Below are 24,341 nucleotides of genomic sequence, written 5' to 3'. Positions count from 1 at the left end.
CCGAGTCGTCCCTGCCCAACACTTGAAGTACACGTAGGTGGTTTGCTGTTTTATTACTGTATTTTCACACAGGCCACTCACTGAGTGTACAGGCTAGCCGCAAAGACGATGTCCCTCCGCAGCAGAGTAGCTGCCGTCTCCATCTTGGCACCTAGCACAGGTTCTCCTACCAGGCGGGCCGCTCCCCTCAGCGAGCGACACATCTCGGCCAAGCGCTGGATGCAACGGACTACGAGGCCCTCAGGGGTTCCTGACAGCCCTGCCAACTCGGAGAAGGGCTGTGGAAAGCAGGGTGAGGACTGAATGTGGTAGGCCTGGGCAGCCTCTCCCCAGCCAGCTGTCCACAAAGCCCCAGTTACTCACCATGCCCCGGGCCCACTCGTACACGACTTCCACCAGCCCAAAATTCAGCTCCCCGACAAATTCCTCCACGGTCTGGTTCAGGCCACAGGCCACCTGGACCTCACCAATCCGCTTGGCCACAGCCCGGACACGTTCGACTCCCTGCAGATGGCCAAGGAGAGACTCAGACCCTGCCTTCCATCTTTAGGAGGGGGAGCTCCAGAACAAGGAAGAAGCCGTTCCAGCTCTTACGGGCACTTAACAGGACTGGAGGGGGTCACCTGGGGAATACTTGGACTGGGAATGCCACAGCCACGGGAGAGAAAGTGGGGTGAGTGTCCCATACCTGTTTGAGGGTGCTTGGGAGCTGCTCCCCAGGGTCACCAGGGCTCTGGCAGACCAGGCCAGAGAGTAGGGCTGCAATCTCTTCTGGCCGCAGGGCACTTAGAGCGTTGTCAAACATGAGCTCAGTGAGAAGCAGCTCGTGGCTGCTCATGGCACAAGCCACCCGCCCTGCCAGCTTCACGGTGCCTGCCTCGTCTACATAACCCAAGGTTCGGAGCACCTGAAGAAAGATGGTAGGTGTTGGGAGCCTGCTCTCTTCTCTCTCACTAGCCCCCTGCCCCCTCCCCTGGTCCTCCCACCTCTACTCGCTGGTGATACTCTGGGAGCAGCAGCAGTGACTGATCTGACAGCAGGAAACGCAGTCGCTCCATCTCCTTCTGTATCTGCATTCGCTCCTGCAGCTTCAGGTACTGCAGAGAGCCACCACAGAAGCATGTTAGCTTTCCTCTTACCCCAGAGCAGGAGGGCACTATAGACAAGGGCAGAGATGGGGGTGGCTGGTCTGCAGGAGAAGAGAAGGGAAAAGCCCCCCTCTGAGCTTGGGAGCTGGCATCCAGGACCCTACCTGGGTGGAGAAACGGGGACTGTGCACACACTGAGCCCCCAAGATCAGCTCCTCCAGCTTTCGGGCCCGGAGCCCTCCCTCAACCACGGACACATCCTTGAGCTGCAAGTCATTGACAGGGTCAAGGGTAGGGGGTCCCGCTGGATGGGCCTGAGCTAGACGCAGCAGTTCCTGGACAGCAGTGGTCACAGCTGCAATGGGAGGATCCTTCCTGAGGAAGGAGCAAGGTCGTAAGACCTAGGGCAGAGTGTTCTCTTTCAGAGAAGCCCCCTCAGGCTGAGGAGACACCTCAACCACCCCTTCCTACCCCCCATTACATGGTCCCCTCCCCAGCCATTTCTGACTTGAATTTTGGTTGCTGCCTCTTGCTGAAGTCCTCCAAGATCTTCTCCCCATTCACTCGGAGCACCTTGGTGGTGATGGCAGCCACATCTCCTGGCTGGAGCTTGGCCACTGTGTGGTCACAGGGCCCTGTGAAAAGGGAAGAGCAGGGTCAAACCTTACAATGGACCCAAACATCCTCCATACATTGCTGTCAGGAACCCGGACATCTGCCCCATGCTCACCTTCAGGCAGGAACAGCTTGAATCCCACAAGGTCATCTGGGTAGGGCACATCTGGGGTAGCTGGTGCCCTCTCCTGTGGGTTCTCAGACACAGGCTTATCACACAAGATCAGGGTTGTAAACACCCTGCTCGTGGAATTTGAGGAGACCTAGGATGGATGGGGAGGCCAAGCCAGGGCAATGTGAGGAGTGGACATCAAAGACAGAGACCAGGTCCCCACTCTCAGGCAGGGACCACAGAGCAACTGCAGAGCCCATCAGTATGGACTGGTAACCAAGTCAATCAGATCAGTCTTGAGGGTGGGGCTGGGAGAACAAGGAGGGAAGCATGACGTGGTGGCAATGAGAGAAAGGAGGGCAGGAGGGAAAAAGGAGTGCACTGTTGTAACTACAATTGCCCCCAGCCAAGAAAGGAAGATAGAGATAGGGCTCCTTCCCTCTGGGGTCTAAATTTCCATTGCCCTCACCTGCAGGATCACACCCAATGTGTTATGATACTCCTGATTCTTCACAACCACCACCCTTCCGGCTGAGAGAGATTTCAGCCCATTCACCGACTCCATGATGCGTCGCTAAAAAGTGGGGACATAGACAAAAGGGATAATGAAGATAGCGTCACAGGGACACTGAGAATAGGTTGGGACTAGGTTCAGGAGCACCCGGAGTGTTGCATTCTCTTCCTCCCTCTCTCCATCACCTCCACAACACTCACTCACCTGGATCAGGCTCCGGGTCTCTGTCAGTTCCTCCCCCCAGCTGTAATACTCAGGCAGGTCAACCAGTTGGCCAGTCGTGTCAGGTTCCTCCAAGGCCCCCAGTCTCTTGGTCAGTTCAGCTAGAGCCTGTTCATGGGCCTGGGTGGAAGTGTGGGGAGGTATGAAAGCAGAGTTCCCAGGCCCAGGACGCCACACTCCCCACCTTCACGTCTGGTCTCTAGATGTCCACCTCTTCTCATCCTGGCTTCCCTTGTACCCACATGCTGCCCAGTATACTGGTCATCCCAACCTCCTCACCTTGCTGTCCTTGCGGGATGGAAACTCAGAGAAGCTCCTCTTCATCATGTCTTCTACCCTGAGGGCGTCCACCCGCAGCAGGTTCAGGATCATGGTGTATGTGAGGCGGAACTGGGACTGCAGCTGCGATGGCTTCCCCTGGGCCGCGTCAGAGAAGCAGTGAGACCCGGTTAGAGCCTGCTGCCCCCCAAGCCGGCCCTCTGGGGACCAGCTGTACTCCCAGCAGAATTAGTCCCCACAAACTGCTTACTCACCTCCTCTGCAAAATAAGCGAACAAAACTAAATAAATAGGCCCTGAAACGTTCAACCTAGCTGTCTTCACAATGAAAAAAAGACTAGAAGGGGTGAGATTCAGTCTAATCCTTGGATTTGCTTGGTCTGACCTTGGTTTCTCCCAGGCAAAAGAAAAAAGTATAACTGACCCTTGAACAACACGTGTATTTTTTTCAATTAAATACTGCAATCCTGTAAGTATTTTCTCCTCCCTATGATTTTCTTCATCACATTTTCTTATCTCTAGGTTTATTATAGGAATACAGCAAATACATACACAAATAGGTGTTCATTGTCTGTTTCTGGTAAGGCTTCCAGCCAGCAGCACAGGCTATTAGCAGTAAAGTTCTTCGGGACTCAAAAGTTGTATGTGGATGCCTGACTATGCAGAGGTAAGCACCCCCTAACCCTACACTGTTCAAAGGTCAACCGTAGAAAGAAAAGAGAGGGAAAGTAGGGTGAAAGAGAGAACCCAGCAGGTCCCCAGAGCTGGGGCCCTGCCAGCTCAGCCTCATACCGCCCCGGCTCACCATCATCATGCGGTGCAGGTCTGCCATCTCAGGCACACGGCCCTTGCAGAGTAGGATGACAGTGCCGGTGGGGTCCAGGCCCCGTCGGCCCGCCCGGCCTGCCATCTGCACATACTCTCCAGGGAGCAGATCCCGGAAAGTGGACCCATCGTGCTTCCGCATAGAATCAAACACCACCGTTCGGGCCGGCATATTAACACCCATGGCAAAGGTCTCCGTGGCAAACAAGACCTGGGATGGGGGAAGTAAAAGGATCAGTAAAAGGGCTACACACAGACACCCAGCCCCGGCCAAATGTACCTTCTCTGTAGCCAAGCCTGAGCGGGTACCAAACATGGTCCCAGACAGTTAACTCGCAGGATCTCATTTAATAACTCTGAGAGCAAAACTATAGAGCAAGTACTATCATTTTCACTTTATCTATTTGGCTACCTGCTTCTTTTCTTGTAACCCATATCCAATTCCCATCTCCCTACCGTCAATCACCCAACATATTTAGAGTATCTCTGTGTGAACATGTTCTTGCAGATTGTGTCTTGTTTTGGGTGCATGTAATTGATGATTCATGTTAAAGGCAGTTACACCCTAATTCAAAAAGATACATACCCCAATGTTTACTGCAGTATTATTTACAATAGCTAAAATATGGAAGCAACCCAAGTGTTCATCAATACATGAATGGATAAGGAAGATGTACTGTGTATATTGGAATATTAGATAACCGTGAAAAGGATGAGATCTTGCCATGTGTGACATGGACAGACAAATACGGCAGAACGTATGCTAAGCAAAATAAGTCAGACTGAGGAAGACAAATACCACATGATCTCACTCATATGTGGAATCTAAAAAACAAAACGAATAAAGAAACAACAGAATCAGGCCTATAAATAGAGAACAAATTGATGATTGCCAGAGGGAAGGGGGGGAGAGGAATGGACAAAATGGGTGAAGGGAAGTGGGAGATACAGGCTTCCAGTTATGGAATGAATGAGTCACAGGCATAAAAGGCACAGCATAAGGAATAAAGTCAATGATATCCTAGTACTGGTATATGGTGACAGACGGTAGTTCTACCTGTGGTGAATACAGCATAACATATAAGCTTATGTTATATTATAAACAAAAAGCAAATTACTATGTTGTACACGTGAAACTAAAGAAACACTATGCGTCAAGTATACTCTAATAAAAATAAACTAATTAATTAATTAACCAATTTCTCCACATAGTGTTTTCAATGCCCACCCCCGTTCCAGTGATTATACCTACTCCATTGTTTGCAGCTGCTTCAGAGCACTGCGGTGCACATCCCGTACAGTGACCCCCCCCCCCGCCCCCGCTCTCCCAGTGAAGGGTACCCTGGTACCGCCAGCACCCCACCACAAGATTACAGCCAACAAAGGAAGAGGGGACATGTTCCCTCAGAGACTAGGGTGCGAACTTCTTTGCAGTATATACCCAGAAATGGAATTTAGGGTCAAAGAGTACATTATATATATTTTTGCCTCAAGAATGCAAAGGTGAAGGTGCGCCTGGGTGGTTCAGTAGGTTAAGCGGCTGACTTCGGCTCAGGTCATGATCTCACAGTTCGTGGGTTCAAGCCCCGCGTCAGGCTCTGTGCTGACAGCTAGGTCAGAGCCTGGAGCCTGTCTTCAGATTCTGCGTCTCCCTCTCTCTCGCTCTGACCCTCCCCTGCTCATGCTGTCTGTCTGTCTCTCTCTCAAAAAATAAATAAAACATTAAAAAAAAATGCCAGGGTGCACTCCAGACTGGCTACACTGATATGTGAGTTCTCTAATCCTATAGTCTCCTATGTCTTTGCAACACTTGGCCTTAGCCAGCTTCCTAAATTTTACCAGTCTAGTAGCTATAAAGTTATCTCTCATGACTATTTTAATTTGTATTTTTCTGATGACTAACGTTTCCTATGTTTGGTAACTTTTTCGGTTTCCCTTCTGAATACCACCTGTGCCTATTCTGTGCATCTCTGTTTTAAGATGGGAAACCTAAAGTTCAGAACGGTTAAGTAATCTGCCTGAGGTCACACAGTGAGCAATTGGTAGAGCCAGGATGCACACCCGGGCAATCTGTACCGAGAGCCCAAGCTCTTAACCACTGCACTGTCCTGTCTGAGTCCTTCCCTCTGGCCAGCCCACAAGGGAGCAACACGTGCTCTGAAGAATCCCCCTTCTACCAGTGTGTGTACCTTGACCAGGCCTCGACTGAAAAGCATCTCCACAATCTCCTTAAGAATGGGCAGGATGCCACTGTGGTGCACACCCAGGCCACGGTGCAGGAGCTCGGACATGTGCAGGACCTGCAGGGAGCCAAGGCCCATGGTCAGGAATAGGGTGGTGGAGAATCCTATCCCCACCAGTCTTCAAGACCCCCATCCACACCTGGGGCAGCTGGCGGTCAGAGCCACGGAGGCGAGCAAGGCAGCGCTGCAGGAAGAGGTGAATCTCACTCTTCTCTGAACTTGTGGTGAGATCCAGGGAGGTGAGGCCCGAGGCTTGCTCATCACAGCGACCCCGAGAGAAGGTGAACACGACCACGGGTAGCTGTGCACGGGTGCGGAGGGAGGCCAGGAGGGATAGGTACACACCGCGGTCCTGGGGAAGGGGGCAGAAGGGGGCAAAACTTGTGTCCCTGAACCAGTGTCAAGTCAGATGGTGCTCAAACTCAAGTCCAAACCCCTGGGGACTGAGGGAAGAATGGATAGAGGAGAAACAGGTGGGAGCAGGTACAAAGCCCGCCGACTCTCACCTGTGCAGGCCCCCCCTGATGCATGGGCTGTTTGGCCCCAAAAGTCTGGGCATGTTTGCTCATCCGCTCCTTCTTGGCCTCCACAGCTGCATAGTACCTGGGGCACAGGGAGGGTCGCTGATCACAGTTACGCCCAGCGGACCCAGCCCTGACTCTGCCCTATGTCTGGCATACCCCTTTGTGTGGAAGGCACCTCGGGAGTCCAGCAACAGAAAGAGCTCCCCCTGGGTCTTGGGGCTATTCCCCGTGAAGAGATAATGCTCCAGGGGTACGGGACGGGCAACAGTGCTGATCACATAGATCTGGCGCCGTTTCAGTCGCCTGAGTGGGTAGAAGAGAGCAGGTCAGTGGCAAAAGTGCAAGAAGGAACCCACATCCCCACCACCTTCCCCCTCCAGCTTCATCCAGTCTTTTCTGAGAGCCAGACTGGAAGGCTACCCCACCATCCCATCACCCAACACACAAGGTGATCTGGGCCCAAGAGGGGTCCTGCAGCCGCCCAGGTCAGACATGCGTCCCAGCCCTACCCCTTCCTCCAATCCACCCCCAGACACCTTCCTTGCTGTGGTAGTCTCCACCCCCACCCCCAACCAAGGAATGCTACAGCCCCCTTCACCCAAGCAGTCCAGGGCACGCATCTCACCCGATCCAGTCAGCGAACTCAAGGGCATTGGGGACAGTAGCACTCAGAAGGATGATGGAGACGTGGTCAGGGAGCATGATAAGCACCTCCTCCCACACAACCCCACGCTGGGCAAAGAGAGAAGACTGGTCACTATCGGCTCAGAGGGGGCTGCCCTTCTGCCCCTGGGGAAGCGCACAGGGTTACATTTGGGGTCAAAGAAGGCAGTAAGGTCCACAAAGGTGTGTGAACTACAATGTGTGATCTAGGCCCACAGGAGAGAACAACAGGGGCATGGGGCCCCTAGGCCTCTTACCTCAGCATCGTTGATGTAGTGAACCTCATCAAAGATGACCCACTCCAGGTCCCGGATAACATCTGAGCCACTGTACAGCATGGAGCTGGGGAGAAGAGGCCAAAGGCTGATTCCCCATTGGTTCCTGTCTCCACCTTGTTCTCAGTCAACATGCTGTCCAGAGCAGCCTCACCTTCCTGACCAAAAATCCACCCGTGTTGAGTGCCTATCTCTCACCGAAGGATCTCTGTCGTCATGATGAGGCAGGAGGCCTCTGGGTGCAGCTGTACATCCCCAGTGAGCAGTCCCACATCTCCAAAAGTGTTTCGAAAGTCTCGGAACTTCTGGTTGCTCAGGGCCTTGATGGGTGAAGTGTAGATGGTGCTGGGAAGAGGGTAGGAAGTCAGCACCGCCTCCTGGTCAGCTCCACCTCTCCCACCCTGAGCGCCCCCAGAAGCACGCCAGAGCCCAGGTGCTTCCTTCTTCCCCCGAACTGCCCTCACATTCTTCTTCATGACATGACCCCACAAAAACTCTTCCTAAGCTGACCCAGGTCTTCCTCTTTTTTTTTTTAATCTTTACTCGTTTACTTTTGAGAGAGACAGAGTGTGAGCAGGGGAGAGAGGGTGAGAGAGAGAGAATCCCAAGCAGGTTCTGCACTGTCAGCACACAGCCCAATGTGGGGCTAGATCTCTCGAACCGTGAGACCATGAGCTGAACCCAATTCGGATGCTTAACCGACTCAACCACCCAGGTGCCCCGCGAAGGTCTTCTTCTAACTGCTCTCCCCACCACACCTTCCCACATCACTCCTGGCCCCGTCTCAGTATCTCCCCAAACCTCTCATCTGAAAAATGAAGTTGCGGTGGGGAAGAGATGACACTTAGAAAGGGTGCAGGAGAACACAGGGCCAGCTGGTGAAGGGGGAGGCTGGGGAGGGGCCTATACCGTGTCATGTGTTTCTGGGCAAGGGCAATGGCGTATTCAGCCACGACCGTCTTCCCCGCAGATGTGTGAGCCGCTACAAAGACGGAGTCGTGCCGCTCCAAGTGCAAGATGGCCTGTTTCTGAAACACATCCGGCTCAAACGCCCACTGTGGGAGAGAGGAATAGATGGGGACCGGGCCAGAAAAAGGACAGGGGGCCCTCCTGCCTCCAGCTCTTAGGGCATGCAAGATGGCTCTGGCATGCTAGAGTGAGGCTGGGAGTGAGGCCCAAGACTAACCTAGAAGGCATCTGGCCTCGACGGGGAGAGGAGATGAAGGGAGCAGTGGGGAGGAGGTAGGGGAGCATGTGAGGACTGGGCCACACTACCTGGAAGGCAGGCTGAGGAATGAGGCGGTAGAAATCACCAACAGGGGAGGTGACATCCACAGGAATCGCCCACTGTTCCTGAGGCAGGGGCTTGGGGGGTTCTGGAGGGGATTCAGCTGTGGATGCTTCCTGGAAAAGCCGGGGGTAGAGTGATAAAGATACAGTCAGAGAGCCCTCTGTTACCACCCCTCCGTAAAGATGCTCCAGTCTTCCTCTTAGACCCAACCAAGCCAGCTACCCCCCTCCCCCTCCAGTCCCCCAGTAAGGCCTCTTCGTTCCTGCCTCAACTGCCCAGAACCACCAACCTTCAACACTAGGTCCTCCAAGCTGCTTGCTCGGGCCAGGGAAGCACTGCAGGGGGTTGCTGAAACAGTGTCCCCTCTGGGAATTCCTGGCTGGTCCACAGCCTCACTCTCATCCTCATCGCCTCCCCCCAAATCCAGAGGCTCCAGCAAACGGCTGAGGCTGAGCAAGCCAGGAGCTGGAGCCGGGTGATCTGAGGAGCAAGGCAAAAAGGGAAACCCGGTCATGTCCATCTCTGTTCCACAGGAGAAAGCCAGCACTGCTATGCCCCATCTCAAAACCAAAACTCACCCTTTGGTGCAAAGTCCACACCTTTCTTGAAGCCAGGTGGGACAGTAAGAAGATCTGAAGAACAGGGACAAAGAGAAAGAATCAGCATTACTGTGCGGTGTCATACAAGTCATACGATACCTAAACCTACAGGATGCCATTCACAGTGTAGATGCTGGAGATGGGGCTCTCTGCCATCTTTCCACCAGATGACAGACAATAAAGGTTGTTATGACAAGGGTGCCTTTCCCTTATTTTCTCAAAGGCACAGAAGGGCTAGCAGCAGCCCACTGATAGGCCCGGGCTCCTCTTCCTCAGGGCTGACTCACAGCCTTACTCCCAAGGGTCCATCCTGGCACCACCTCACCTTTCTCAAAGTCTATCTCCTCCTCAGCCTCCTCCCAAGTGTTCAGATCTGTTATGGTGGGCTCATCCATTCCACCTGGGGAGAGGGTGGACAAACAGGGATTCTTAGGGTGGTGGGATACGGGATGGGTGGGGAACCCTTTCCTGGAGACTGAGGGTGCCCTCTCCTACCATCCCATTTTCCACAAAAGTCACCTGGCCAGAAAGGGTATTGTGTTGGATTCCCCCACAGGGACTGGGAGACGGGCCCTGGGGGACGGCGAAGAGACAAGGAGGTGGTGGCTGATAGGTTTGTATCCTCCAGCAGGACCTGTGGCAAGAGTCCACACAGCCCCAATGAGGCTGAGCTCGCCTCCGACCCTTTCCCAATTCTCCTTCTTATGACCCTTGACCTCTTACCTCTTTGTAGCCCAGTATCTGGCCTGTGGTTGGGTGTCTTTGGGCCTGAAGGTCTGAGGGGACTGGGGCCCCCAGTGTGGCCAGGAGAGACCAGGGATCCATCTTCCTCTGCCATTTTCTACAGAAAATGAAAACACTTTTTAGGTCTTCTTTCTCTCCTCTCCCAGTTTCCTTTAGGGGCCTAGCTCCCCAGTCCAGGCCCCTCCAGACCCCTCACCGGGCTGAGTGCTCCACACCATGCAGAGGCAACCAGGCTGGAGATGATAAAAACAGCTGCTCTGCTTCCTGCTGCAGATCGGGGGCACAGGGAGGGAGGCCATGGGGAAGCTGGTAAAGGACAAGACAAAAGTCATTAGGTAAGGGGAGAACAGAAGACATACACAAAAAAGTGATGTGATTTGTGTTGAAACCAGAAACGGTAGATGTCCCAGACTGATTAGGACAGTCAAGCTGAAGCAATATTTTCCAAAGATTATCTTGCTTTACAGGGCAAACTACCTGCTACTGATTTACCTGGAGCAATAGTTACTGAAGCATTATGATACAACATGAAATACAATCATCCCACAATTTCTGTGGCTGGGCTTAAGAAATTGTATTTTTAAAAATCCCCGGGGCGCCTGGGTGCTCAGTTGGTTAGGTGTCCGGCTTCGGCTCAGGTCATGATCTCACGGTTCGTGGGTTCGAGCCCCACATTGGGCTCTGTGCTGACAGCTCAGAGACTGGAGCCTGCTTCGGATTCTGTGTCTCCCTCTCTCTGATCTTCCCCTGCTCGCACTTCCTCTGTCTCTCAAACATAAAATAAAATAAAATAAAATAAAAAATAAAAATAAAAATCCCCTACCCCCATTAATTATGAGGTACACTTAAATTTGAGAACCACTATTTTTAGGAAAAGGGAGCCCAGGACTAAGGATGAGAGTCAGGGCCTCAAAGGCTAGCCATCAACAAGTGCCCTGGTGCTTGGAGACAGGTGACTCGGGAGAAAAAATACACTTGAAAGAGCAATTCTCAGAGCTAAGGAATCCCCAAAACTCCCTGCTCTGTCTTCACATGAACTCTAGTCCACTAGGCTGGGGTCTGTCCAGTACAAGGCAGGCCCATAAGACAGGAATCCAGAGACAGGAGAATAAGGTTACCCTAGGGTCCAACAGTAAGGAGGGTGCAGAAGGTTTTAAGCTCAAAGTGGGTCAAAGGTTAGGGTCAAAAGTCACTTACTGTACTCTCTGGAGCCCCAGGGACATTGAGCAGCTCCCAGCGCCCTGTGCATCCCAGCTCCACAGGCCGAAGGGGAAGATCCAAGGGATCTGGAGGAGGCAGCACTACAGAGGGAAGGCCAGAGGTCAGAGGTCAAGCGTCACCCCTTTAACACTAGTTCGTTCCACCCCCTCCCCCTCACCGAGTCGCTCCGTCTGCATCATCTTGCACCCCAGGCAGCGTCAGGGCAGACCGGAAGTGCAGCGAGAAGCCGAGGGGTAAGCCCCGCCCCAGAGCGGGCGGAAGTGGAGGCGACTTCCGTCACACGCCCCCGCGGGGGCGGGGATGAGCGCTACTGAGAGGCTGACCTGAGCTGGGGGACTGCCGGGCGGAAGTGTCTAGCCTTGAGCCGCCTTGGTTACCGCGTTCTCCACCCCTCGCTACGTCATCGCTCTGAGCCAGCTCTCCGTTGCCCGCGCGGGCGCCGCCCGAGACCGTGGGACCCCGGTTACCGCCCCCTCAGGTCCCCCTCAGGTAAGGTGTTCTTCTCACCCTTCGCCCCTTTTGTCCGAGCTCCTTCTCTCTTCTTCCCCTTTTCGTTGCTCTGAGAGCGCTGCGCGGGTTCCACTGCCTCCTGTGCCGTTTGGACCCCGCGGTTGCCATACTAACCCAACGGGAGTAGGGGGAGTCTGATGCCATCGTCTTGGCGACGGAAGGGATGCTTCCCCTTTCCCGGGCCACTTGGTCCCGCAAGGCGCTGGTGGCCATGATTCCTGGAGAGAAGAGGGAATGCTGGTTGATCCCGACGAGCGTGGGCTTGGATGGCAGCTTGGTTTAAGCAAGGGGTAGGGAGAGGCAAAAGACAGGAGTAGGTAGGCCTGGAGGGGTGCGGTTGGGTGCAGTGTGGACGGCGTGTGAACCCTGGGCGGTGACAGTGGAGAAAGATGTCTTGGGCCCTGCCCCTGAACCAGGAGCCACCATGTTGGTGATACCCCCCGGACTGAGCGAGGAGGAGGAGGCTCTGCAGAAGAAATTCAACAAACTCAAGAAAAAGGTGAGGGAGTGTGCGGGGGCGTGGCCCAACCTTACACAGACTCTACACTCTTGAGAACACCTGGGGTGAGTGTGAGGGGATGGGAGGGTTCTTCCAGCTCGGACCTGGAGGCATATGTCCTCTCCACGTAGCCTCAGAGGTGGGCTTTTCCCAAGTCTTGGTGTATACCTTCTCTCTTTTCTGTGCATTCTGCCATAGAGTTCTCTTCCTTTTCTGTGGCCTTTAGTTCCACCACAGGGGTGGTAATCTCCAGGTTTGTTTTTTCAATTCTATCCGAGCTACTACTGATAGCGGTCAGATTCCTAGTGTTGCAGCTAGCTATCATCTTCCTGTCTATTCTAACTTAGTTCCTTTTATTGATCTTCCACGTAGGACTGACCACATACAGATTTCCCACGTGTTTGGAATCAAAATCTCCTCTCTCGCATGTCACATCTCACTATTTGCATAGCTAAACGTTTGCCAAGTCTTCCTGATTCTTCCTTTGAAGTAATGTCTGTTGTTTATTTTTTCCTGTGTATTTCGTAGATCCAGTTTTTGCTGATGCTCATATAGAGTGTTGTAATGGTTTCTCAAGAAGCTTCTCAGTGTGTTTTTGGACAGACTTCCTTCACTCTTATTAAAAATGAACCACTGAAATCAAAAAACTCTGTCTCTCTTTTTCTCAAAACCTGTAAGTGGTTTCCTATTGTCTGTACAACAGAGCCTTACCTTGGAGTCCCTTTCTAGTCAGAATTATTCACTAGGCCCAAAACATGCATTCCCAAAGCTTTCTTACTTCCACATCTCTGCCTGTCTGTGTTCTTTGTCTAAAATGCCCTTTTCTTTCAATCTGTTTTGTGTAGATTCTACCCAGGGTCCAGTTTAATAGCCATTTGGCATCAGGTAATCTAATTTACTCTCAGCCACAAGCAATTTGCACCTCTTACAATCACTCTTGATAATTATGTCTAATCGTCTTATTTCTCAGACTGTAAGTTTCTTAAGGGGAAGAACAACATCTCATACTCTTGCATACTTCTGTTACAAAGCAATGGCGTGTCCTTGTTAAATATGCAGGGGATGGATGGATGAAGCCCCTCCAAGAAAGAAACATAGGCTTGTATTTACAGCTCATATATTGGGATTCTGGCCCATGTTCAAATTCCTTGCCTTCCACTTCAAAAACTGAGGCCTGGGAAAGCCTCTGGATACAATGGTTTGGCTAGAGTATATATCACTGGGATTGTAGATGATCCAGTGGATCATATGTGAGCGGTAGGGCTGCCTCAGTGCCCCGCTCCAAGGACACCAGTTGCATTGTTTTCTGAGAAAGGCGCCCCCTGGAGTAAGATGTCCAGGGACTTTGGGAGAAGACCTGGCCAGGGACTGGCCCTCACCAACCCTTCTCTTCTCTCTCTCATTCCCAGAAAAAGGCATTGCTGGCTCTGAAGAAACAAAGTAGTAGCAACACAGCCAGCCAAGGTGGTGTGAAACGCTGTGAGTGATAGGGGAACTGGGAATAGACTGGAAGTGGGCAGCATGGAGCTGACCTGTCCCACAGCTTGGCCAAAATAACGCCTCCTTCCCTCACCACTCCAGCACTGTCAGAGCAGCCTGTGGTGGACACAGCCACAGCGACAGAGCAGGCAAAGCAGCTGGTGAAGTCAGGAGCCATCAGTGCCATCAAGGCCGAGACCAAGAACTCGGGCTTCAAACGTTCTCGAACGCTAGAGGGGAAGTTAAAGGTGAGCACAAGCAGAAAGATTGTTCAGAGGACCCTTGACTTCAGAGGATATCCTTCCAAGTTGGAGTCATTCTTGGGAGAAAGTAATGCCTATTGAGTTCTGGGCAGATTGTACCAGTCCGAGTTTAAGGTTTCTTATCTTTAAAATGAAGACACTGACTGACTCCTAAATTCTGCATATCATACATTCTGTGGCTCTAATCTACCATGTATTTGAGCTTCTGGGTTTTGTTGTTCTTTTTTTTTTCTATTTTTTTAATATAGTTTATTTATTTTTGAAACAGACAGAGCACGAGTGGGGGAGGGGCAGAGAGAGAGGGAGACACAGAATCTGAAACAGACTCCAGGCTCTGAGCTGTCAGGACAGAACCTGATGCGGGGCTCAAATCCACAAACCGCGAGCGAGATCATGACCTGAGCTGAAGTCGGATGCTTAACCAACTAAGCCACCCAGGCACCCCTGGATTTTGTTCTGAGAAGTTGAATAGGTTGAAGATGTCAGCAGATTCAAGAAATGTGCAGATAAACTAAATACTCTAAGTGTGTATTAGATCATTTATGAAAAATACCACACAAATAAATGCACAAAAGAGTTAAAAGGAGGAGAAAGAGGGCAGAGGAAAGCTGAGAAGAGGGTGGGGGAAGAGGAATCGCTAGGCAGCCTCCTGCTCTCACATTGAAGTAGATCTCTACAACCTTCCCAGGACCCTGAGAAGGGGCCAGTCCCCACTTTCCAGCCGTTCCAGAGAAGCGTATCTGCCGATGACGATCTGCAGGAGGTATGGTTCCCAACTCTCCATCCCTGAGAGGCTGGGGAATGAGGACAATGAGAGATCCACATATTTGGGGCCACATGCCACGAACTAGGACTCATCTTTACTGTCCTTAACTTTGGTTTCTTTTGCAGTCATCCAGACGCCCCCAGAGGAAATCTCTGTATGAGAGGTTAGAGAGCTAGAGGGAGGATTGGGTCCTAATTGGGAGAGCAGGGGAGGTCAATTGTCTGGATCCTTGGGAGGTTTAGGGCTGGAGTGGAGGGAGCTGGGGTGCAGAGGGAGTGTTGAGTCACCACAGAGTCTGGGAAGATGAAGTAAAGGCCCCCTTTGATCCTCACTGTCTGCCTCCCCCAGTTTTGTGTCTTCTAGTGATCGGCTTCGGGAACTAGGGCCAGATGGGGAAGAGGCAGAGGGCCCAGGAGCTGGTGATGGTCCCCCTCGAAGCTTTGACTGGGGCTATGAAGAACGTGGTGGTGCCCGCTCCTCAGCCTCTCCTCCCCGAAGCCGCAGCCGGGACCACAGTCGTGAGCGAAACCGAGACAGAGATCGAGATCGGGAACGGGATCGAGACCGCGATCGGGACAGGGACCGTGATCGAGACAGGGACCGAGATAGGGAACGGGACCGCGACCGGGAACGGGACCGCGATCGAGAACGAGAGGGGCCTTTCCGCAGTGAGTGATCTGGGCTGGTGGGAAAAGTGAAAGGGTTTAGGCGGGTCCCACTAAAGTGGCCTCTTAAAGTAGAGGCTGAGATGGGTTGCACATTGTGACTGTGACTCCTGACCCCACAGGGTCGGACTCATTCCCTGAACGCAGGGCCCCTCGGAAAGGGAATACTCTCTATGTGTATGGAGAGGACATGACGCCCACCCTACTCCGTGGGGCCTTCTCTCCCTTTGGAAACATCATTGACCTCTCCATGGACCCACCCAGAAAGTAAGGATGATAGTGGGGCACGATGATAAGTCCTGGGGGGACCTGGGTTTGAGGGAGAACACCAACCTATCGCCACTGGCCTATGAGCATTGGGTTTGGTTGGGTCCACAAGAGCCCATAGGCCTTCTACTGATCCTTTTTTCTCTCATCCTAGCTGTGCCTTCGTCACCTATGAAAAGATGGAATCAGCAGATCAAGCCGTTGCTGAGGTTGGGACTTCCCAGATCTGTTCTTCCCAACTCTACTGCCATCCCCATGTTTTCTTTAAAATACTGGGAGCCAGGAGGAAATCATTTTCTCGTGACAGAGAAAGCCTCTCTCTATCTACTTAAGAAATGTGTTCTTAGATCCCTAATCAGTCTGTTCCTACGATGGCAACTCTTGGAAATCCTCCTTTGTTTTGTCTGTAATGTTTCCCCCCATCCTTTGCCTCGCCCCTTCTTATTTTCTAGCTCAATGGGACCCAGGTAGAGTCTGTACAACTCAAAGTCAGCATTGCCCGCAAACAGCCCATGCTGGATGCTGCCACTGGCAAGTCTGTCTGGGGCTCCCTCGGTAAGAATGGATTCTTCCTCTTCTATCCTGTTCCCACAGCTCACCTCCTCTCTTTGTTCCCCTGCATGTCCCAGGATTCCCTAGAGGTGATAAATGTCTGGATCTGATGGAGGCTGTGAGAATTGGAATGAGAATTGTCAGGTCCTCTGTCAGTTAGAGATAGATTTCTTAGTGAGAAGGATTGAGACCAACTCCCAAAGCAGTAATAACTGGAACTGGGAAGAAAGTGGAAGTGAGCGAGGTCAGTGATCAGGATGAGCATCTCACATGGCCTTGTTCATTTTGAGGTGGAGTGTGGTTGGCTTTATAAAATAAGCATTTGAAATTAGAGATCTGGAACTTGGGTGTGTGGCAAGGACTGAAAACGTGGATCAGAGTCCTCTGTATCACAGAGTGGCTACAAAATGATAGTATTTTCAGGGAAGACTGAATTTGGAGAAAAAAATTACACAGGCCTGGGTTTGGGGGATATTCAAGGAGCAGCACCAGAGGCCATTAAAGCCAAAGACACAAGCTCTGGAAGCTGGGTAGTGATCAGCAGTGTCAAGGTATGAAGATCCAAGAAAATGGAGGCTGGTGTGGGGGTGAGTGACTGTAGCCCCGGAATGACAGGGATGGAATCCTTGGAAATGGGGTGGAAGAGAGGGACATGACGATGTAGGGAGGGAAAAAAAGAAGGGGAGGGAACAGCATGAGGCTAGAGGAAGAACGTTTTGGGCCAAAGCCACAGCCAGAGTGAGCTCCCCTATTGAGGCTAGTAGCATTTCTTAGTGTGAATAGCCCTCTGTACCTATTGGTTTGCCTGGCAGAGGAGTTAGGCAGAAAGAGATGTTCAGAAGAAGAGTGGCCCTCCAAATTAAAGAAGGAACAAAAATGACTAACATATCAACAAAGGGCTACAGAGATTTTCTAATTTTTAATATTTTGATGTAATGGGTTAACATCACTCAGTTATCACAATGATTACCTTTGGGGCTGTCCTAAGAACAAAACATTCCTTGCAGTATCTGCACGTGACACAATGACTGGCATGTGCTTCTTGCCATGGGGATGGGTTGGCCTAAGGGAGCCAAAGGGAGACAGGCCACATCCTGGCCACCAGAGGGCAGCATTGAAATTGGGCTTCCAGTGGCCAAAGGCCAGGAGTGAGCTGGTCAGACTGAGCCTCTGGCCGCACCAGTGCTCAGCTGCAATGCTTCAGACCTTAACCAATCCTTTCCTCCCTCCCTAGCTGTCCAGAACAGCCCTAAGGGTTGCCACCGGGACAAGAGGACCCAGATTGTCTACAGTGATGATGTCTACAAGGAAAACCTTGTGGATGGCTTCTAGGGAATGGAGCTGGATTCCGTGTGCTTCACCTGCGCCAACACTGGTCTCAGTAAAACACTGAGGTGGAAGCTCACACATGTCCCTCAGCCTCTGGTTTTTCAGCACTTGGGATTGGGGTTGAGCCTTTAAAAACGGCTGTTAGATTTTATTTCAGTTGTAACACATGGCCAGTGCACGTCCCCCTCTCCCTTACCCCAAAAGGATCTTGAACACAGGTATTGTCGCAGCTGTTTTAATTTGATCTCATTCCCCCCTTTCCAGCAGGAAATCCCTTATAGAAAACCCAAATCCTCGTCTTTGAGTTTCTCTTTGAGCCAGGGCAGCACTTGGAAAAGGTTGATGTGAAAGTCTCGGGCATGACCAGGTACCTGCTGCCACCGCCTCTGGTCTTTGCAGACATCCACTACACCCCAGCTGATCACACCAACCTGGAGAGGGCAAGAGGATGCCACCGATCATTTGGTAGAATTCCTTCCTAATCCCAAGAAGCTCAACTATTCCCAAGTACATCTGAGTTGACCTAGAAGAATTAGACTAGGGACCTGGCTCAGTCCTGCTCTCTAGCACACAGCCAGACATTGCCGCAACACGGCCATTTCAAGGAGGAGTTGTAAGGAGGCAGGCTCTGTCCTCCCCTTTCCAGCCACATGCATTGAACTTTCCTGCTTTAGGGCCCATGCTGACCACTTGGCATCTCTCCATAGATAGTAAGTAGAGGGGAAACTCACTTGAATGAAGCGACTCCTCTTATGAATAATCAGGGGACCACCAGAATCACCTACAGGGGAGGAGAAGCTGTAGGGAAAACGATTCTTGGGCTTTAGGAACATTCAGGAAAGGCAGAGTCTTCTCTTACCTTTGCAAGTGTTGGGGTCAGTATAGGGATCCACCCCTCCAGTGCAAAGGAACCTGGGGGTGACCACTTTAGAGATGTCCTTGACTTTGTCATAGCCTATGGCATATTGAGCATCTCTCTCACAGCTCGCTTTCTGTAGGTGAGGTATAAAGCACAGAGGAGAAAGGGGTGATGAACAGAGCCTGCTTAGGAAGAATCAGGGCCTAGGGGACCTGCTTAGGATCCCATATTCCTCACCTTTTCCCCATTCTTGATATAGACCTCCTTCCGAATCAGTGTCTTCTTCCCATCTTTCAACAACTCTGACACAAACAGAGCTTTGATATCCTTTGCAGGGAGCAGCTCTTCCACTGGACAAATGGACAGATGGGGTCATTTTAGCACCCTCCTTGCCCCCCACCATCTCCCTATTGCCTTTGACACTCAGCAAATGTGCTTCAACCCTTGCCTGTGGGCTGGAGACCAGGCCGGCTCTTGCAGCACCCTGTCATGCCCCACTTGTCTCTTCGCATCATTCCCTTGTGCTACTTTCCCCAAATGGCTTACTCTGTTGCTGGCAGGTGGTTGACAGTGGAAGCCTCAAAGCTTGATTTGTTCCCTGGGTGCAGGGGAGACAAATAGGCCTGTTAGGGAGAGATGGGGAGACTCAGAGACAGCAGACCGGACCTGCCTCAGGCCTGTAGCCCCAATTTGCCCATACTTTTCTCCTCAGGGGTCCAGAGAGCTCACCTGAGAGTCTGGTCATACTTGAGCTTCTCGTTGAGTTTGACAAGGGCCACATCATAGTCATAAAATTCATCAATACCTTCTGCTTTTTTCCCATTGATGTCATACTTGGGGTGAAATAGGACTTTATCGACTTCTATGTCCTTCTTCCTCCCTCCTAAGGTAGGAGAGCGGGTATATCAGGACATCCTACTTCTCTGGGCAGCCTCCTATTTCTGGCCCTGCATCCTCCCCAACTCCCAAGTCTTCCCCCCTGCCCCCAAGCAGCCCAGTATGCAAGGGAGGGGGCTGCTTTGGGAACTCAAGGAGAGGAGATTGGGAGGGTGGGCTCCTGAGGAAGTGGAAGGTGTTGCCCAGGGAGCACAGCTGAAGCTCAGGGTTGATTCACTGCATCCTTACCCACGCTGACCTTGATTGAATTATTCCGATCATCCACCGTGAAACAGTGTGCCGCTGTCAGCACATAGTACTCAGACACCACGGCCCCCATACAGGTTTCGTGTCCCTTCAAAGGGCGCTGGAAACATGGCAGGGGGGAAAGCTTAACTTACACAAACATCACATTTTGCCCTTCCCCTACCCTCATTCCCCCTGACCTCCCCTCCCACAAGTCCCCACCACCAAGAAACTGCTTACAGTGACCGAGATCTTGGCCTGCCACGGTTGCTTGTGGTAATCAGTACCTGTCTTGTGCTCCCAAACCATTCCACAGAGCCCCAGAGTCCGGGTTTCATCTAACAAGAAAGGAAAATGTGCTGAGACCTGGGATGCTTCATTTCCAGATGGCAGAAGCCTTTCAGGGAGGCACACCTACACAGCTCTGAGAACCAGAGGACCATAAGGAAAGGGGCATTTGTTTCCTTACATAGAGGGCAAGAAACTGGCAGTATAGTGAATAGTTGGAACTAACAGATAGGAGGCCTGGGCCAGCTCTAGCTAGCTTACTGTCCTTGGGCTGCTCTTGGCCTCACTTTCCACATCTGTAAAATGAGAGACTTGACAAGATTCCATTGCTGTTCAGAACTCTGATTCTAAGATCAAGAAGTGGATAGTGCCCAGAAACAAGAATGTGACTGAGGTAGAGAAGGAGCAATGAGAAAACCATCCCAGACTGCCGAGGCTTCAGGAGGAAAGGAAGTTTGAGTGACCTTGGGGTACCTAGGGAGTTTCCTGACCTCTTTATACCCTCCCAATATCTTCCTACCAAGCATTTGGATGAAAACATCTTCCAGGTTTTCCATGTCCCTGACTTTGAACACATGTTGTTCTTTATCCTTCTTGGAAGCCAAAGCATTGATGTTCTCTTGGTTCACCAGAGGCCCAACCCCAAACACATAGACATCTGAGGGGGAAAAGGGGAGAGTGAGTGTCCAAGCCCTGCGGGCAGGAGCTGAGAAAGCAAGGTGCTGGGTCCAAGACAAAAAACTCACCCAGATAATCCTCCCTTAGGTTTTTGCGATCCCTCCCAATGTCCAAGAAGCTCCGGATTTCATGAATGACAGGGACTGGGTCCCCACCCATGTTGTGCAAACCTGCAGAAGAGACAGGGACCATGAAGGTGAGGCAAGAAGAGGGTCAAGGAAGATAAATTGGCTAGAAATAGTGACACATGGCTGGGTAAGCAGGTGTTTTGTTTTTTGTTTTTAATGGCTGGAGGTGAGGTTTCAACTTTTTAATTTGTTTTATTTTTTTAATGTTTATTCATTTTTGAGAGAGAGAGAGAGAGAGCACAAGCGGGGGAGGGGCAGAGAGAGGGAGACAGAATTTGAAGCAGACACGGGGCTCAACCTCAAACTGCAAGATCATGACCTGAGCCGAATTCAGAAGCCCAACCAACTGAGCCACCCGAGCACCCCTGGGTAAGCAGGTTAAAAGGGGGTGGAAGTGGCAGATCACAGAGAGACTCCAGAAGGATCTCTCCTTGTAAAGGGTCACAGGAAAAATCAACATGGTTGGCACCCTCAGTGCTGCTCAGAGCCCCAACCATGAGTCTAGTGTTACATGTGGACCTCGCAGCCATACACTGGTATAAGGGTGAGGAGCCTGGGGCAGGAGAAAGGTCCCTTCTGACCATCAGTCATGAGAATGATGACGTGGCGGGTGCGGTTCCAGCCTTCAGGGGGGGCGTTCCCTTCCCAGCCCATCATGTTGTAAACTGCCTGGAGGGCCTTCTTCGTGTTGGTCCCTGCCTTCAACATGTGATCTGTGGAAAGAGAAGAGATCACCTTGCCTGGTCTTCCAAGTCATCTATGAACCTTAGAGGCCTATCACATTTTTCAGCTTTTTGAGTTGTCATCCCACTGACTTCCCTTAGACCACAAAATGCCCTTCTCAGCCCCAACATGTTCCCAGTAACCCCTATTCCCCAGTGAGCCCGCTGTCCAACCATTGACTGCAAAGTGGCCTGCCCTGCCTTCCCACATGGTCTCACCACCTCCTCCCCACAACAACCCCGAACCTTTTCACTCCTCTGACCCCAGAGTGAGCCCCACACCCACCAGTCCCTTCCCTAACCTCTGACCTTCATAGCTGATTTTGTCGATTGCCCTTGTAACCCAGTCTGCATCGCTGCTGTTTTCGTCAGACACTCTGATCAAAACGTTGGGGTCTGTAGCATATGTCACTAGACCATATTTTGGCTTCACCCCATAACTTGCCACCTGTGAGTTAGAGGAGCAATGAGTAGTGGCAATGAAAGAATGGTTGGGAGAGGTCAGCAGCTTTTCTGGGATAGGGAAAGTTATAATCAGAGACTCAAGGGCTAACTGATCACCCTGAGGCTAATGGATGATTGCGTTAAAGGTCAAGAAACTGCTTCAAGTAAAAGGGAAGGAGGACAGAATAGGAACAGAGGTTTTCTGGGACTTGTGTCTCAGAGGGTCTGGAAACATCAGGGAACTAGTCCTGGCTGGGCAGTAAGTTCACACTCAGGGGGAAGGGGGCTCCACCTTCTCAATGAAGTCTTTGAGACAGTTCTTGGCCCTTGTGAAGTTGCCGATCCCAATGCTGTCTGATGCGTCCAACACCAGATAGATGTTCATGGAGCCCGAGGGGTCCAGGACAATCTTCCTCTTCTGTTGTTCCCCTGGGTGCCATCAGAGAAACTCAGGCTCCAGCATGCACGATTTTCCTGCCCCTTCATCCTCCCCCAATTTCCTGCCTCCAAACCTGGGCTATGCCCGTCCTCAGCATCTACTCCTTCTATGGTCTCTGTTAGGGAAGACAGGAAGGCTTCGGCTACCTCTGCAGGGGTGTCATACATAAAGGAGTCTGGAAGAGGTCAGAAATCAGGTCAAATGTCTGGGGGTGTTGGTAGGGGTGAGAGGGTCAGAGACCCAGTGACCAGAGAGACGGGATGGTGGGTTTCCAGGATGGGAAAGGCTCAGTAGTGATGAAGTTCTACAGGCAGGTTTAGAAGTGAGGAAGGAGCTGGATTGCATTAGGGGGACCTGGAGTGGGGAGGGACATGAGGATAAAAGAGCAGGATCTGATCTTTGGGCCTGGGTCAAGAGTCACCTTGGCAGGAAGGCTCTGTTCCACTCCAAGAGCCACTCTCCTGGCACGTTCGCTGCTGGGAGCCACGAAGGGTGAGTCCCCGGTTGCAGTAGTAGGTGACTGTGTCTTCAAGGCGGTAGTGGCTGCCCACCTTCCTTGTGCCAAGGGGGATGCCTGGGTTGGGGCAGTACCCCGCTGCAGAAGCATGAGACATGGAGGTGAGGGCCAAATCCTGGGGCCCAGATGGCACAGTAGAGCACAAGAGTTGTGGTGCTGAGGAACCATCCTCAGGCTGGAACGTGGTCAGGGAGAAGACACCATCACCAGGGAAGGGGACACTCCTCACCTCCATCATCGCAGACGGCCGTTTGTCCATCCCACCGTCCATTTGCTTGGCAGGTGCGATTGGCGGAGCCCCGGAGAGTATAGCCATCGTAACAGCGGAAAGAGATATCATCGCTCAAATTGTAGTAGAGGGCCCGGGGCCAGTATTCCCCATTCTCAAATCCCTGTGGTCTTGGGCAGCGAATTGCTTTGGGAGAGGGGAACAAGTAGAAATCACTGAGAATGAAGGTTTCCCTTGAGAGTTTCCCTTCTGGTCTCAGGGACCCTGTCACAGAGAAACCGTGCTGCCCTGGTCCCACAGACAACATCAACCCTCAACCTATGATGACTCCTGCTTCTCCTTGCTTCCAATTTCTGAGTGTTCCTTTCACTGCTAGGGTTGCCTGGCACAGGGTAGATGCTCGGAATGTTCACTCCCTTCCTCGTCCCTCTCTCCCTCCTCAGCCCTAGACGGCTCCTGTGTTTGCTCAGCTCCCCCTGCTAACCTGCCTGGTCTCAGTGCAACTCTTAATACCATGCTAGTCTGGCCCCTGGCCACCACCAGTTCCACCCCTCCACTGACCCGTGCCCACCCTCACTGCCCTCCAACCTCTGCATTCTGCCATCTTGACAATCTTTTGGTCGTGCGTCCGCAGGGTGCTCCAGGACCCTGTGGATCTGCAAGTGCGAACCTGCACAGGGTATGGGTAGAAGCCAGAGGGACACACGTACTCCAGTGCCTGGCCCTCCTTGAGAAGCCTTAAGGAGCCACCTTTGATCTCTACTCCTTCCAGAGAGCAGGAGCCTTGGGGCCTAACCGCAGACAATGGCGTTGTGGTCCCACCTAAAGAAAAAGACCGTGTGAAGTCCAGCCTCCCAAGGCCAAGGAGGAATACTGGGGGCAGCAGGAAGGGGCAGTGGGTGGTGACTCTCTCTTACCTCCAGACAAGAGGCCCAGCACCAAGAGCCCCAGGCAGAGTTGGGGTCTGAGACTGCTCCCCATAGTGACAGAAGGCAGGAGAGAAACCAGGGCTGGGAACAAAATGGCCTATCCCAGCTTGTGCTGCCTGTCTGTTTGGCTCTGTGTCCAAAGAAACTTCAGACCTGGGCCTGGTCGCACCCTCTTCCCCTGCCCCCCACAACCTCCAGCCTTTTATGCAATCTGTGTTCTGGCACCTGTGGCTAGCCCCACCCACCCCAACCCACATCATTTTCCGGAATGTCCAGGTGGGAGGGCCCCCACGGAGCTGCCAGTCAAGGAAATCAGAACTGCATAAGCCCTACCCTTTCCTGCCCACGATCCAGGACAGACCCATCAATACCATCCCTCAGCTCCAGTTCCTCCCCAGTAATCCCAAACCACACCCTCAGGGACAAGAAATAAGGCCGGCTC

General features: G+C 52.1%; 3 protein-coding genes across 3 annotated transcripts; 1 reads left to right on the top strand and 2 right to left on the bottom strand.

Annotated features, from left to right (window-relative positions):
- Positions 1–34: 34 nt before the first annotated feature.
- Positions 35–11,441, bottom strand: SKIV2L (Ski2 like RNA helicase). The gene is made up of 28 exons (XM_029944775.1): positions 11,372–11,441; positions 11,191–11,294; positions 10,190–10,299; positions 9,973–10,090; positions 9,769–9,883; positions 9,575–9,649; positions 9,229–9,282; positions 8,940–9,130; positions 8,635–8,763; positions 8,269–8,414; positions 7,558–7,704; positions 7,342–7,426; positions 7,047–7,153; positions 6,578–6,724; positions 6,404–6,500; positions 6,037–6,249; positions 5,844–5,954; positions 3,635–3,865; positions 2,831–2,968; positions 2,534–2,671; positions 2,285–2,389; positions 1,819–1,966; positions 1,597–1,723; positions 1,253–1,463; positions 987–1,097; positions 689–907; positions 364–504; positions 35–278 (listed from the first exon to the last, which is right to left on the bottom strand). The coding sequence occupies exons 1-28, from the start codon at positions 11,391–11,393 to the stop codon at positions 78–80; spliced, it is 3,741 nt and encodes a 1,246-aa protein (XP_029800635.1). The 5' UTR covers positions 11,394–11,441; the 3' UTR covers positions 35–77.
- Positions 11,442–11,557: 116 nt separating this feature from the next.
- NELFE (negative elongation factor complex member E) lies at positions 11,558–17,761 on the top strand. Its single transcript, XM_029943311.1, has 11 exons — positions 11,558–11,703; positions 12,141–12,223; positions 13,633–13,702; positions 13,805–13,950; positions 14,654–14,728; positions 14,857–14,894; positions 15,080–15,399; positions 15,519–15,663; positions 15,818–15,872; positions 16,116–16,218; positions 17,450–17,761. Exons 2-11 carry the CDS (start codon positions 12,149–12,151, stop codon positions 17,545–17,547), a joined length of 1,125 nt encoding a protein of 374 aa, XP_029799171.1. The 5' UTR covers positions 11,558–11,703; positions 12,141–12,148; the 3' UTR covers positions 17,548–17,761.
- A 2-nt stretch (positions 17,762–17,763) lies between these two features.
- On the bottom strand, positions 17,764–24,072 carry CFB (complement factor B). Its single transcript, XM_029943308.1, has 18 exons — positions 23,888–24,072; positions 23,559–23,792; positions 22,971–23,156; positions 22,646–22,819; positions 22,298–22,399; positions 22,078–22,214; positions 21,651–21,789; positions 21,201–21,332; positions 20,560–20,661; positions 20,334–20,471; positions 19,766–19,863; positions 19,529–19,646; positions 19,133–19,286; positions 18,950–19,026; positions 18,641–18,753; positions 18,404–18,536; positions 18,276–18,325; positions 17,764–17,975 (listed from the first exon to the last, which is right to left on the bottom strand). The coding sequence occupies exons 1-18, from the start codon at positions 23,949–23,951 to the stop codon at positions 17,820–17,822; spliced, it is 2,307 nt and encodes a 768-aa protein (XP_029799168.1). The 5' UTR covers positions 23,952–24,072; the 3' UTR covers positions 17,764–17,819.
- Between the last annotated feature and the right edge of the window lie 269 nt (positions 24,073–24,341).

Source organism: Suricata suricatta, chromosome 7, assembly GCF_006229205.1.
Source record: "Suricata suricatta isolate VVHF042 chromosome 7, meerkat_22Aug2017_6uvM2_HiC, whole genome shotgun sequence".
Classification (NCBI taxonomy): Eukaryota; Metazoa; Chordata; class Mammalia; order Carnivora; family Herpestidae; genus Suricata; species Suricata suricatta.
This window is presented reverse-complemented; position numbering and strand designations above follow the sequence as displayed.

Excerpts from the sequence above, each read along its gene's own strand:
- SKIV2L (XM_029944775.1), bottom strand. The coding sequence starts at position 11,393 with ATGATGCAGACGGAGCGACTCG. Across the intron at positions 9,131-9,228 it reads TGTGGACTTTGCACCAAAGG|ATCACCCGGCTCCAGCTCCT; the intron begins GTGAGTTTTGGT and ends CTTGCTCCTCAG. Across the intron at positions 1,098-1,252 it reads GTCCCCGTTTCTCCACCCAG|TACCTGAAGCTGCAGGAGCG; the intron begins GTAGGGTCCTGG and ends GGCTCTCTGCAG.
- NELFE (XM_029943311.1), top strand. The coding sequence starts at position 12,149 with ATGTTGGTGATACCCCCCGGACTGAGCGAGGAGGAGGAGGCTCTGCAG. Across the intron at positions 15,400-15,518 it reads ACGAGAGGGGCCTTTCCGCA|GGTCGGACTCATTCCCTGAA; the intron begins GTGAGTGATCTG and ends CTGACCCCACAG. Across the intron at positions 15,664-15,817 it reads TCCATGGACCCACCCAGAAA|CTGTGCCTTCGTCACCTATG; the intron begins GTAAGGATGATA and ends CTCTCATCCTAG.
- CFB (XM_029943308.1), bottom strand. The coding sequence starts at position 23,951 with ATGGGGAGCAGTCTCAGACCCCAACTCTGCCTGGGGCTCTTGGTGCTG. Across the intron at positions 22,820-22,970 it reads GGCCGTCTGCGATGATGGAG|CGGGGTACTGCCCCAACCCA; the intron begins GTGAGGAGTGTC and ends ATGCTTCTGCAG. Across the intron at positions 18,326-18,403 it reads TGACCCCAACACTTGCAAAG|GTGATTCTGGTGGTCCCCTG; the intron begins GTAAGAGAAGAC and ends CCTCCCCTGTAG.